The sequence below is a fragment of the Cololabis saira genome, chromosome 3 (assembly GCF_033807715.1).
Source record: "Cololabis saira isolate AMF1-May2022 chromosome 3, fColSai1.1, whole genome shotgun sequence".
Classification (NCBI taxonomy): domain Eukaryota; kingdom Metazoa; phylum Chordata; class Actinopteri; order Beloniformes; family Belonidae; genus Cololabis; species Cololabis saira.
The window spans coordinates 37,476,902-37,491,066 of record NC_084589.1 but is presented as its reverse complement, the minus strand read 5'-3'; the positions used below and the strand labels follow the sequence as shown (position 1 = coordinate 37,491,066).

The window sequence follows — 14,165 nt, the reverse complement described above, 5'->3', positions numbered from 1 at the left end:
AAATTAATTTAGAAAAAATATAGTAATTTACTGATGTGGAAAATAAGAAATTTACTCTTACTCTTACTCTTACTTTTACTTAAAGTAAATGTAAAAGCATTTACTTCTGGATACTTAAGTACCTGTAAAAGCAAGTACTTTTCTACTCTTACTCGAGTAATATTTTGACTGAGATACTTTTACTTGTAACAGATTAAATTTTGACCAGTAGTATTTGTACTCTTACTCAAGTACTGGGGTCGAGTACTCTGTCCACCTCTGTACATGCATGTCATGCCTTGAAAATAAGTCTCTATATAGGGAAACCTTAAGATATAGTGAAAGTTGGCTTAAAGTGCGACTTGGAGCGGCGGTTTTTGCATTTTTTATAAATTATTTTGAAATAAACTCGTTTTTCCTTAATGACAAAAACAAAAAAGGATCATTTTAAAATATTTAAAATCTGTGCACATGCACGGATTGAGATAAATGAAAGGACGTCTGAAAACGGGAACCTGTAAAAGCCTTTGAATAAATGTGGCACTTTAGGCGACTTTAAACTCGCTCCGTCGCGGTGATCGATCATGATCGTGATCGCAGATCAGATGGAGAGTCATTCGGCCAGTCAGCTGATCATATTGATCAGCAGCACATGAGAGCTGCACTGATGCTTAATCAGACACACAAGACGCACGATACTTGAGTTTTTTCCCTGCAAAGCGACACCCGCTGCAGTCCACTTGAAAGCACTTGGACGATAACCTCTCCGTGCATGCGCCGTCCAACCAGATGGCTCCTTACGTTTTTCCCAGACTTTTGGGGCCAATCGCTCTGGGCTCCTGCCGCCCCCCTGGTAGCTCGGAGGGGAGGGGGAGGCCGGCCTTATTTGGCCTCCCTGCCCGTATATGGAGCCGCCGGGGGGCCGGGGGGGGCGGGGGCCGCTGCGTCCTGGTCCTGCACTTTCCCCGGAGCGCCTGTCAGAGACGCGGCGGACGGACGGCGGAGAGGTGAAGCGGCGCTCCCGAGCGGCTCAGACTGCCTGGCTTGTGCGGAGTCTTACTGGTCATACTAGTGTCCAGCACTGAGGATTTCCCCCCTCCCCGTGATCCCCGATCTGTGTCCTCTGGTAATCAAACACCCAGCAAAGCGCTCGCTGACGTCGCAGCCGAAATCCTCACCGCGGCGCACGAGAAGAAGTGGATCCCAGGATTTTGCCCACACTCTTCTGGACTCGTGCCGTTTTCTCCAGGAGCTGGACTTATTAAACCTCCGAATTTACTGAGCCAAATTGAAATTATGATTTAGAACAACCACACTTTAAGGAACCCTGAGCGCGTTTCAGTCAGAGCAGATTTCCAAAGAGGAGGTGCGGTTTTTGCTTCTGTGTGCTCTTCGGCTTTCCATTAGTCTCGAGATTAGGAGGCAGGAGAGAAGTGTGACAGCCGAGACTTGTTGAACTGATTTCCCCCCAGAGGTTACTCTCTGAGGAACATCGTGTTTATGGATTGCTGCGCAGCGAGGGGCTCCGGGAGTTGCAGGCTGTGCCGTCGCGTATCGATCATGTTGATCCCTCCCCGCTGCTGGGAACTTTGATGCATGTTTGCTGTAAGAAATTAATAGTATTGCAGAATAATCCAAGGCTGCACCTCCGTGGGAACTGAAGGTCGCCCTCGTTTTTCCTTTTTTTTTTCTTTCTCCAAAGACGTAAGGACGGATCTTTATCACACCCATCTGACTCCTTCTGTGATTTAAACAAAGACCAGTTGTTTTGGGGGGGATAGCATGGCAATGGTAGTAAACCAGTGGCCAGAGAACATTTCTGCAGATCCGGGCTCCCAGCTCCAGATGTGCGGCCAGGAGCCCGGCGGGGGGCCGGGGACTCCCAACGGCTCCACGCCGGGGAACGACGCGCTCTCCGGGGATAAGATCCCCAACGTGGACTGCATGGTGTGCGGGGACAAGTCCAGCGGGAAGCACTACGGCCAGTTCACCTGCGAGGGCTGCAAGAGCTTCTTCAAGCGCTCCGTGCGCAGGAACCTCACCTACACCTGCCGGGGGAACCGGGACTGCCCCATCGACCAGCACCACCGCAACCAGTGCCAGTACTGCCGGCTCAAGAAGTGCCTGAAGGTCGGCATGAGGAGAGAAGGTAAGCCCGAGCTGGGCTCCGTTGCTATGGGCGACGGACGGGGATTAGTTTGTTTAAATGTTATGTGCGTAAAGTTCTGCGCAAGTTAGCAGGAAATCAGGTCAGAGGTGGAAGATTTAAAACAACTGATCGGTTCCTCACTTTTGGAAGTAAAGTTTTGGCTTCAGTGCTGCTTTCTTTGCTTTTATTACTCTTAAAACACCGATCCGTGTATAATATTTCAATAGCAGATTTTGCACATGAAGTCGTACTTTTTGGCGGCATTTACAACCCCACACTTGTATAATTTGCCATTTCTGCTAAAAAGTCGACTCAAGTAAAATAAATAAATGATATGATTATGATTATATAATGATATGAATGAATAATGATCTCTGTAAAGCGCTCTGGGTGCCTTGAAGGGCGCTATATAAATCCAAGTCATTATTATTATTATTATTAGCCTAATATTAATAACAAAATCAAGAGTGAAAAGGGGCCGACAATAAGTCATTTTATTCCGAACCTTAAAGGTTATTATGTGCGTCTAAATGATTTTGCAGCGCGGCTGTTGTTATGGGTAAATAATCAGTCACCACCTGCGGAACCGCGAGGCTTATCCGACATTCATTTACCAAATCCCAACCATTCACCCCCCCGAGCGCTGCGCTCCGCCAAATCCTTCTTTTGTCTCTCTGCTTTAATTGTGCTTTTCTGTTCACCGACACCCCGAGCCGCTACAAGAGGATGCCGCTACATTTGTTGCATTGTGCTGGATTAACAATGGGTCAGTTAATGCCAAAGAGGTTCAGCGTAAACGTGTTGGCGAGGATGAGCGCTCCCCTCACTAATTATCAGTAATCTGCGGCTCCATCCGCGAGGCTTTTGCAGGGGTGCACGGTTCATTCTGGGAAGCAAATTGGGGACAAAAATCATCTCTGCTAATTTCTGTGTGGACAGCATGAGTTAGTGTTTTTCTGGCGGTGGTTGACACCGGGGTTTTTGGAGAGAGCTGTGCGTAATTACGCTTTTAACCGCTTTGTTGGTGCAAAACGATCCATTTGGCTCATTTCTAATTTCTGTTATCGGAGGTCTGCGTGCATGCAACCAAGACGTCAGGCCATTTATCCGCCTCCTCGGACTCAGAGGACAGAATAGGGTCAGCAGCAGCCAGGCCGGCTCAAGGACACTCGGGGAATGGATGTTGAATGGATGTTGAAGGGCAGATAGCGTCTCCGCGCAACAGCGACCCCCGCTTGCCCTTTGTTCTTCACCAAAGCAAAACTGACGCCGGGAACACCCGCCCTCCTCAGATCTGAGACCTGATCCCTCAAGGGTTCCCGGGAGTGTCTCCGTGTGTGTGTGTGTGTGTGTGAGAGAGAGTGTGTGTGTTTGGTGTGTGTAGACTGTACACACACGGGTGTGTAAAGAAACCCGCGAGCCACACGGAGTCACGTCACGCTCCTTTCCGTCTGAGTGAACCCGAGGAAAAAACGGCTGACGGGCCGCAGCGTGTTTACAGCAGGAGGAAAAGTAGTCCCTCCATCTGATTAAGTGATAATCACGCCTAAAGTGCAACAAAAAATGTATATTATGATGAGGATCTTTCCCTCCAACCAGTGGCGTCAATTCAGTGGAAGCTAAGGTATGGCAAGGTTACGAGTCACAGAACTGAACTAGAGTATCAATCAACACGTCCAGCAAATACTCATCACAGAAGTCTATGGAGCTTATCTGTGTGGTCAAGAAAATTGGAACTTTTTCAAATGCAGTCTCGCTCACTGCAAAAACTCAAAATCTTACCAGGAATATTGTCTTATTTCTAGTTAAAATGTCTAATTTTTAGTCAAAAAATCTCATTACAGTTAAAACAAGAGTCATCACCAAAAAAAACAAACTAATTTGACAATTTTCACCTGTTTCAAGTAAATTTTCACTTGAAATAAGTAGAAAAATCTGCCAGTGGGACAAGATTTATCTTCTCATTACAAGCAAAACAATCTTGTTCCACTGGCAGATTTTTCCACTTATTTTAAGTGAAAATCTACTTGAAACAGGTGAGAATGGTTGTTTTTGAGTCTTGTCTTAAATTATATGAGATTTTCTTTTACTAAAAATTAGACATTTTAACTAGAAATAAGACAAATATTCTTGTTAAGATTTTCAGTTTTTGCAGTGTATAATAACTAGTGAAATCGATCATGTTGTTCTGATTTGCATTTGTAGTTATTCTATATGTATTAAGTAATAGAATAATCAATACAAATAGACACAGAGTAATTCCATAAATGTATTTAAAAAACAAACATTTACATTTTCCCTTGAAGCCAAGGTGTGGCGGCTGCCATACCTGGCCATACCCAATTGACGCCCCTGCCTCCAACCCTTCCTCTAGGAAAAACTAAAACTGGAGGATGAAGTAGAAGGACACAAGTTATGTCATATATTCACATTTTTTGGGACTAAAAGTAATTATTAGTTGTTTTTGTGATGGTGCAAATATTGAGAAGGTCATATGATCAGAAAGACTAAAGAATTAAAAATTACTACAAATAATTCTATCCTAATTTCCATGAAGATAATAAGCAGAGCGACGTTGAATGAGGTGACTGACGGAGTCGCTTCCTCCAGGCGGGAGTGGGACCCAGAAAAATAAACGGTATTTGTGTTCCTGCTGAATATCCATAAATATTTGAGAGAAATGCTGACATGAATTATATATTTCCTGACATCTCATTCCTGGAACCCAAAGAATAGAGGCCTCAACAAGTGGCGCTGCTGTGCAGGGAGCAGCCGCCGTCCCCAGAGGTCAAACGCACAAGTCCTGTTTTCTGTGTTATTCACAAGTGTCACCGACTAGGGTGACGTTTTTATTCTCGGCTGCGATGCAGGTGAAATATGAATGCCATGCGTCTGCTCGCATTTGGAAATTTGAGACTTCACAAAGCATCCGATTGGTTGACATGTAACCGCTCCACTTCATCAGAGCATGAAGGGAATATTAATGCGGCTCCTGCTGAGGTGGTTTTCCTCCACAGATGAGGGACGTTACGGCGCGTAAGGATGATATTTTCGGAAAGGAGAGCTGCGTGGCATTTAACGTCCACGTTGAGAATCATTAAGCTAAAATGTGCATCTGAGCAGCAGACATTAACATCCCTCGTGCTCCCGCCCGACTTCTGTTCAGACTGAATTAATATTAAGCTGCCTGAGAAGACGTTTTTAAGGTTTCATGAGCGACAGATTTAGAAGTCTTTTGCTTTCAAGTGAGCGCTTCTTTATCTTTTCCTTCCCCCGAGGGGACGTTTGACCTGTTTCTGGAGACGGCTGTCTCCGACATGATATCATTTGTTGGAGACTTCAATCCGGGGAACCTCTCGGCAGCGTGGCAGCGTCTTAGCGCCGGGTTTTCAGAGGGCGCTGAAGCTCCCGAAACCTCACCTGGCTGGGGAGACAACCAGGGAATCCTCCCAGTCATGAATACTCTCAATGATGGGGTCACGTTGTCGTGAATTAGCCGTGTGCACGTGTAAATGCTCCCAGCTGCCAGTTATTTGAGAGTGGTGACGGTAAACATACCCATAATCCATCTGCAGCAGAGGAGCACAGAGCAGGGAGGGCTCGCCGCCTCCTCTGACCCACATCGCACCCTGATAAAATCTTCCAGCGGCGCAAAATATAGGTCACCCACAACTAAACCAATAATAGAAGACAGGCTGGAGTTAAAGTCCAAACATGTCGACCGTTTGGGGCCTCTGCGGTGTGTAAATACGCCGCCGCGGCACCCGAGTCCACCAGTGTGTGTTTGCTGATCCGTGCTGCACCGTGAGGGGGGTGAGGTTTTACCACCGAAACAAGCCGTTTCTGGTGCTTTGGCCCCTGAAAAACCTCTCACTTAGTCCCGTCGTTTAGCTATTGACAAAGTCAAATACTTGACCTCTGTCCACACACTGCCGGGCTCAGTTATCGCCTGAGGCTCGGCTGTGAGAGGCGGCTGTCGTTGGCACGGCGCTGATCCAGGGAAGGAAACATCCTGTGTTTCGGCGTTTCATCCCGAAAGATAAACGTGAGCTTCATTAACTCTAATTAAAGGATTTAAAGGAACAGTGCGCAGATTTAGTGACATGTGGAGGTGAAATTGGAGACGGGAAGCCCCCGAAACGCCGTCCACAGCTGAAACCTGTTTACGGGGGGGAATAGCATTCCCAGTGGTACGAAACGTACCGGACCAATCACAGCAGGGCAAGGGGGTGTGGTCTATGCGTTGACTCGTACAGAAACAACATCCAAAGCCGCCACATGCTCCGTTTCTGCTCCACTGGTACCGCTGGTACTAAAGCCAGTATTAAAGCTGTATAGATGTAGAAACGTGTTAATATCTTCACCAGCGGTTGCATGTCGGTACTTATTGACGGGGATGCACCGATCCGATATCGATATCGGCCCGATCTTGTCTGAATAGTTTGATTGGGTATTGGATGGCGGTGTAGATCCATGAGGCTCATCTATTTACTTCCATCCTTCCTACGAACACTTTAATGGGTCACATGTCAGCTGCATGTGCAGTTACGAGCAAGAAAAAGTATGTGAACCCGTTGGAAAAACACAAATTCTGCGTTAATTTCCCGTAAAAATCTGATTTAATCTCCATCCAAGTCCCAAAAACAGTCAAATTACTTCAGCTTTTTTATTATTTCACATCTGTTAAGCAGTCCGAGTGCAGGAGGACAAATAAGGGACGACAAAGTCCCTGTTCAGACCTGACATTAACATGCGTCCCAAACTTTATTCAACAAAAGTTGCGTACGGTTCAGGGAAACATCCACCACAAACACGGAGAAGAAACTCAGTGCGTCCATTTCCATGTGATGCTGTCAGACATTCTGTTTTATGAAGTTAAGAAAGCAATGTTGAAGTCCAATAGTATCAGCTCGGTGTCGGGTACCATTGAAGTGCCATTGAGGGGAAGTTAGGTAAGTTTTAAGTATAAAAAAAAGTGGAAGTACTTTGGTGCTTTGTCTGTTTTTGGGACTCGGATGAAGATCAGATTAGAATTTTACGGGAAATTAACGCAGAAATCCGGTTTTATTGTAATCTGATCTTCATCCGAGTCCCAAAAACAGACAAACACCTAAATACTTCCACTTTTTTTATTGTTTCACACCCGTTAAGCAGTCAGAATGCAGCAGGACGAGTAAGTGAAGACAAGTGCCCTGTTCAGACCTGGCATTAACATGCGTCCCGGGGGAATCCCATCACATGTGACCGCCGATTATTGTGTATGTGTATGACCGAAGAAACAAACGTGGTCACAAACTTAAAATCTAACCCTCTGAAGATCCTCCACAGAGTTTTTAAGTTTTTTTTCCCCCAAACTTTATTCAACAGAGGAATTAATTTTTATGAAGTCAAGAAAGCAAGATTGGGTTCAAACAGTGTCCGCTCAGAGTTGGGTATCAGCTAATTTGGAAAACCCAGGTACTGGTTGCTGGTATTAGAATAGAGATTGAGGTACGAATGGTGGATCCTGGGTTGTCCTGTCTCCCATCTTCTCTCTCCGTCACTCCTGCAGGTTTTTCAGGTTCGGTTCATGAGCAACCCGACAGGTTTGAGTAACATTGATGTACCATTGAGATACCATTGAGGTATCGGTGTGAAAGCAACCATCTCAACTGTCCAGCAACAACCTGGATCTGTAACAGAAGCCAACAATGAATTAAGAAACTTCAGCATCACCTTCGTTTATTCTGCCATGTCTCAAAATCAAGACTTGAGACTCTTTCTTGGTGATGAAACACTTAGATCGAGTCGGCACCCAGACTAAGATTACATTGAGATGTCGTAGAGATGGACGTAACTCAGCCGCTACGTAGAACCAAACCGGGTCATCAGGTGGGAGCAGGGAGGAGCCTATGAAGAAAATGGAGCGGTGGGATTAAACCTCCCATACCCCTTTTCCACCAAACCGGTTCCAGGGCTGGTTCTGGTTCTGGTTCTGGTTCTGGGCCAGTGCTGAGTTTGGAACCGGACTTTCTGTTTCCACTTACAAAGAACTGGCTTTGGTTCCAAGGTAGCACCAACTCTCTGCTGGGTTTAGAGGAAAGAACCGCTTACGTAAGCGGAGGGGGGTGGAGTTATTAAGAGTAAGGGCAATAGCAAGACTGGGAGACGGAGACATTTTCAAATCAGAATGAATCTGGATGCAGCAAAGCATCATGGGTCTGAGGAGGAGACAACCTGTCTTTTAGAGATGTGTCCACGGAGGAGCTACGTGGACCAAGTCCTATTAGAGCAGATACCTTGTTGTTGCTGCAACTTTCACGCAAAAGCAGCGATGTAACTAACATTTGCAGTGATGTAATCACGTGGCTCCCCTTAAAAACCGAGCTATGGAAAAACAAACCAGTTCTCAGCTGGTTCTCAAGTTGAACGAGTTGTGAACCAGAACCAGCCCTGGAACCGGTTTGGTGAAAAGGGGTACCAGAGGGGTGAAAGAGCTCCACAGGTCGCATCATTTCTTCACCTGTGATTTCCATCTGGGGGAAAACAGGCCTATTTCTGCTTCACCTTTTCTGAATCAGCTCTCTTCTTCTACGGTGATGAGAGCCGTTCCCACGTAGAAAGGTATAAATGGTTCATTAAGGTCACTCGGGTCGTTTCGGGTCGCTCAGCGTTGAAACAGAGACTCTGAACTTGAATATATAACCCCTGAGAAGCTTTTGCTTCGTGCATCGTATTTTAGACATTTATCCCAGATCACTGGCTGTGCTTCGTGGGTAAACGGGGCGACTAGGTCCGTGCAGCGAAGCTCCCAAACCCACGCCGACCTCCTCCAACGCCGTCATCGCCTCTGTCGTTTTCTGTCTGGGTCACGGCTTCCCCTCCTGCTGTGCCTGCAGGGCTTTTCCTTCCCTTTCCTCTGTTTTTCTGCTGACGGCCGCTGCGAAACTTTGCTCTTTCATGTTTGACAGACAGCCGGGGATAGACCACGTCTACGTTCAGCTGGTTTGATCTCAATAATTCATCTTTAAATGGGCAGAAGGAGAAAAGAGAAAACCGGACCAAACATCTCTTTTCCTGCAGTCTGAAGTATTTATTTGACACATGCAAAGTTAAAAGACTCGCCCAACACCTGCTTTCTCGCACGTTTGTCCTTTTTTGTCTTTAAAGCTGCAGTTTTTTAAACTTGGGACCAGATTAAAGGCATGTGACCTCGTCCCCAGAGTTGATAAACCTTTTAACAGCCCCCTGTTTCCACGGGCGGCTAATCCTCACACCAGCAGCTGTTTTCGCTCCCATCATATAGATTTAAGTATAATAGTCATGCATCCTTTAGCTCTCGCTGTCCGCCAGCGCCTGAGGGAGACATCCGACTCTAAAGCTGCTAAACGCTCCGCTCTGCACCGGCTACGCAACGCCGCGCATCTGCCTTTTGTTGCAGGGCAGCTTGAATGCATTTGAATCGAAAAACAACACGGTGAGAGGCAACGGCTGTGCCTTTAAGTGTTTGAGGCGGCAAATAAACATGTTTCTGCAAAATAAACGATTTTTTAAACATCAGGGGAAGAAAACGCCGGCGGTTTGAGTCCACCGGCCGCAGTATTTGTGCAGAAATAATCGCAGGATGAGCGTTAAGTCCGAGGTGTGAGCCCTCTGCCTCGTCTACAGAAATCCCACGAAACAGGGAAAAAGCTGCAAACTTTTCCCTTCAGCTCGTCTGCTCGCTGACCTTTTTCTATCTTTGTCAGGGAAATTTCTCTCCTCTTTTTTCTGCTTGCAGCCTGACTCTTGTTACTCTGCCGCTGCTGACCTGTAGGTCAAAGTTCAGGGCCGAAATAAACCCAGGAGAGCCGCGGGGATGTCGCCTCGGTGTCGCGTCGCAGGCCGAGCTGAGCCTGGGACTTTTAAAAATTATTTTTTTTAACAAACTTTCATTTCTTTCTTTCATAGTTCTTTTTATTGATTTTCACTTTCACATAGACAAAACATTAAACATTCCCTCCCCACAGCGAACTTCCCTTATACACTCAATGATGTTAGGCTTACTCTGCTTACTGAAATTTAACAACATATGTTTGTATAAAAAAAATGTCCAGAGTGAGAAACAAATTGCCACAAGGCACTTAGTGAAACACAGTATATTTGAAGACTAAAACAGATTGTAGAAGCAGCAGGACAAGGCCTGAGACGTCAACAACCAAATACGGGTATCTGTCAAAAATTAACTACTACACTTGTGTGGAGGGTTTATCAAGAAAGGTCAAAAAAGGTCTCCACACTTTAAAAAACTTCTTTTTAGAGCCCCGTAGTGTATACCTGATTTTCCCCAGTTTCAAATTTGACAGCACATCCCTTATCCAGCCTCCTTCCTAGGGCTGGGGATTGATTCAAATGTCAAGAATCGATTCAATTCCGATTCTTAAAATTCAGAATCGATTATCACACTTTGATTCGATCCGATTAGATTCCGATATCGATTTGGGTTATTGTTATTAAAACTGAGCTGTTGCCTGAATTACATGACTGTGTAGTTATGCAACATATTAATACCAGTATTATATTGAGATTCAACAGCAAGTATTGGCAGCTAATGATGCTGTAAGGACCAATCACCTCCCAGAATGCTGATATAACTGTTTTCAGAAACATCGTGGGTCAGAATTATCAAACAGATCCAGGGAGGAAACAGAGACGTATGAAATCGGTTTTATTTTTTCCCATTTATGAGAATTTGGTTTTTAGCATTTTATGTAAATGTAACCCCAATACGGTATATAAAGCAAAGAAATATAGACAATTTATGCAATTATAACTGAACACTTTAATGTTTTCATACCTTTAAACATATTTAAAGGCAAAAACATGGCACTAGTTATGCTCGTGTCCAACAAAACATTCCTTTTTTGAGCATAAACAAAAAAATACCAAAAGTTGTAATGATGAGGAAAAAAAAAATCGATCTTTAGACATATGAATCAATTTTTAGGAATTAATATGAGAATTGGTTTAAAATCGAAAAATCGATCTTTTCAACTCTTTTCAACTTCCACCCCAAAAGTATCAGGCGGCGTGCCAGAAGGGTGGTAAAGTGATTACTTCGTGTCCCCCTACAGGTAGCTTCATCCCGTCAGGAATAATCCCAAATAAAGACATAAGAGGGTTTGGGTTGATTTGAACTGTTAACACCGTGGAGAGAGCTTTGAACATAGCCTTCCAATACCCCTTTAACCGACAGAGCCAAAACATGTGGATTAATGTTGCGTCCTCCAATTTACATCTGTCACATATGGAGTTAATTTGTGTCGAACTTTCATTTCTAATCTCTGGGTTGTAGTTTTTATTCTCGACACCGAGCTGCAGGGATCGTGTCGGGTTTTTTTGTGTTTCCTCCAGTTCTGCTCTCCAGAGGAGGTTTCAGAAGCGCCAGTGCCGGATCCCGGGCCGCTCCGGCGCCGTGACCTTTCAGAGCAAATGTTGATAGGCCTTAATTGTGTTTAGCTGCTGTAATTCCTCCAACCGTCTGACCCAGAGGCTAAACCCGGGCGGGGGGGCGGCTGGCAGCTCTCCTCCGTCTGCTGAAGCGGCACTCCGGCAGTCCCACGGTTCCCTATTATCATTTTCTCTTCTTTTTTTTTTAGCCTTTATTTAACCAGGTTAGTCCCGTTGAGATCGGGGTTTTCTTTTACAAGGGAGACCTGGCCAAGATAGCAGCAACACTTACAGAATTAAAAGACAAAAAACAAATAAATTAATTCCATAAAGACATAATTAATTAAAACACTTGCATACAGACATTCTGAACTCCATTGTTTTTGTCAGAGCTTTAAATTCAGTCACAGGTATGAGGTTTCGGAAATGCAGTTCGGATTGAAGTTTATTCGAAGCATCTGGTGCTGAAAAGCTAAAAGCTTTCTTCCCAGATTCCGTTCTTGTTTTTGGAACAACCAAATGCAAAATGTCCATTGAGCGGAGATTGTAACCTCCTTGTTTCCATGTTAAAAGAGAAGATAAATAAGAAGGAATTTTACCCAAAATGGGAACCACAGTTTATTATAAACCTCAGTGCATGATACACACTATCCAACATGCAACTTTTCTTACCCGGATGCTTTTATTTTGGACTTTAAAGACTAGTTTGTGTTATGTTTTTTTTCCTCCTGACGAGTGCTTATCTGCAGATATCCAGCTACGAAGCAGATTACTGCAAACACCCCACGTGTCACGGCCCCCCTCCCCCTTTAATACTCGATCTGTGACCCTGTTTCTCCTTTATCCTCAGGCATCTGCTTCTAATGTCATCTCTGCCTCTCCTGCTCCCCTTCCTGCCCTCCCACATGTCGAGATACGGCATCTCCGTCGCCGCGGCGACCGTTCCTCCTCCGTGGAGGGGGGCGACGCAGAGCGGTTTTGTTTCAGGCGGCCGTACTCTCAAGTGCTCGGCCTCTCCGACACCAGTGACCCCCACAATGAGGCTTTTGAAAAGTCAAGTGGATCAAGTAGATTCAGTAGCATCTGCAGGGATTAACCCGCTAATCGATCCCGGAGCAGATTAATATGGTTCACAAATCTGACGGAGGAGGAGCAGGAGGCGATAAATGGAGGGTCGGGTTATGATTAATATGCTTAATTCCTCATAGCGATCTGGGATGAAGGGGAGGAGTCAGAATCTGTTCACTTTCATTCGAGTTTGAACGTCCTGCAAAGATAAATCACTTTAAAATCATTTTTAAAGGGAAGATTAAAAGAAAAAGGTGGATATTTTTGTTTCTCTGGTTTATATTGTATCTTTGGAGCCGGGCGCTGAGTGCTGCAACCAGACTGTAGATGTGTGGCTGAAAAGGGAGCTGTTGGACTCCGTGTCCGTGCACCAGGTCCAGGTTTGGCACCGAGACCTGAATCCCAGACTCTAAAGAGTCCAAAACCCTACTCACACCAGGGAAACACAAACCATTTTCCCACATCCTTTACATCGCAACATTTTACGAAACTTTCTTCTATACTTCCGGAGTCGGAGGGAATGCCGGCAGTCTGGACGTCTCGCTGACACAGAAGGGATGACAGATCCAGGCTGACAAACCAGGACCCGTCTCCCAGGACTCACCTGGATCCACGGATCCACCCGCGGCTCCGTTTCTGAGAGCAGAACTTTCAGTGAGCTGCTCCTCAGACGCATTAAAGAAGGGAAACTTTTACTCTTTGTAACTCTTGACATGTTTTTACCTTTGGATTTGGAAATCGAGCAAAAGAGCTAAACGGCCCGAGTTCTTTATCGCCGCAAATACATCGCATTAGTTGTCTATGGAAAGCAAACCAGCCTGGTCAATGCCTGTGCAAAGCATCTTGGGAGTTGCAAAGGCTTCACACGAATGAAAGTGTCCACCGTCATGCCGTTATATGTCATGGTGGAGAAGCTGGTCGTGGTCGTTGTTCTCGGTCCCTCTGTTTCCCACCTATCGGTGCCCTCCTTGCTTCTCTTTTAGTATTTTGAACAAATCGTGTTTGCAGACATTTTATTGTGATTTCAGGAAACGACCTCAGCTTTTTAAAAAACTGGTCAACTAAGTTTGTCCTTTTACATATTTTACTAATCCTCTCGCTTTTTCTACGACGATGAACGGTTGAAGTTTCATCCTCCCTTTCATCGAAAAAATGAGGTTGTATATCTGCCCCATCCATCCATCCACCCATAGATCTATCAATCCATCCATCTATCCTTTCATCCAGCCATCCATGGTGGATGGATGGATGATGGATGGATGGATGGATGGATGGATGGATGGATGGATGGATGGATGGATGGATGGATGGATGGATGGATGGATGGATGGATGGATGGATGATGGATGGATGGATGGATGGATGGATGGATGGATGATGGATGGATGGATGGATGGATGGATGGATGGATGGATGGATGGATGGAAACACCACATTTAGGCTCAAAAGTTACAGACATGAAAATGGACCCGAGTCTTTGCGGTTCTCATAAGTTCTTTGTTACCAAAGTTCACTTTTGTTTCTGGCTCACAGGTTTGTTTCTGGGCACTAATCTGTATAA

General features: G+C 45.3%; 1 protein-coding gene across 1 annotated transcript in view; it reads left to right on the top strand.

The window, feature by feature from the left end:
- Positions 1 to 958: 958 nt before the first annotated feature.
- Positions 959 to 14,165, top strand: part of nr2f5 (nuclear receptor subfamily 2, group F, member 5) — a 32,260-nt gene continuing 19,053 nt past the window's right edge. Inside the window, exon 1 of the mRNA XM_061717426.1 lies at positions 959 to 2,128. Coding sequence (XP_061573410.1) covers positions 1,762 to 2,128 — 367 coding nt within the window. The 5' untranslated portion in view covers positions 959 to 1,761. The remainder of the gene's footprint in view (positions 2,129 to 14,165) is intronic.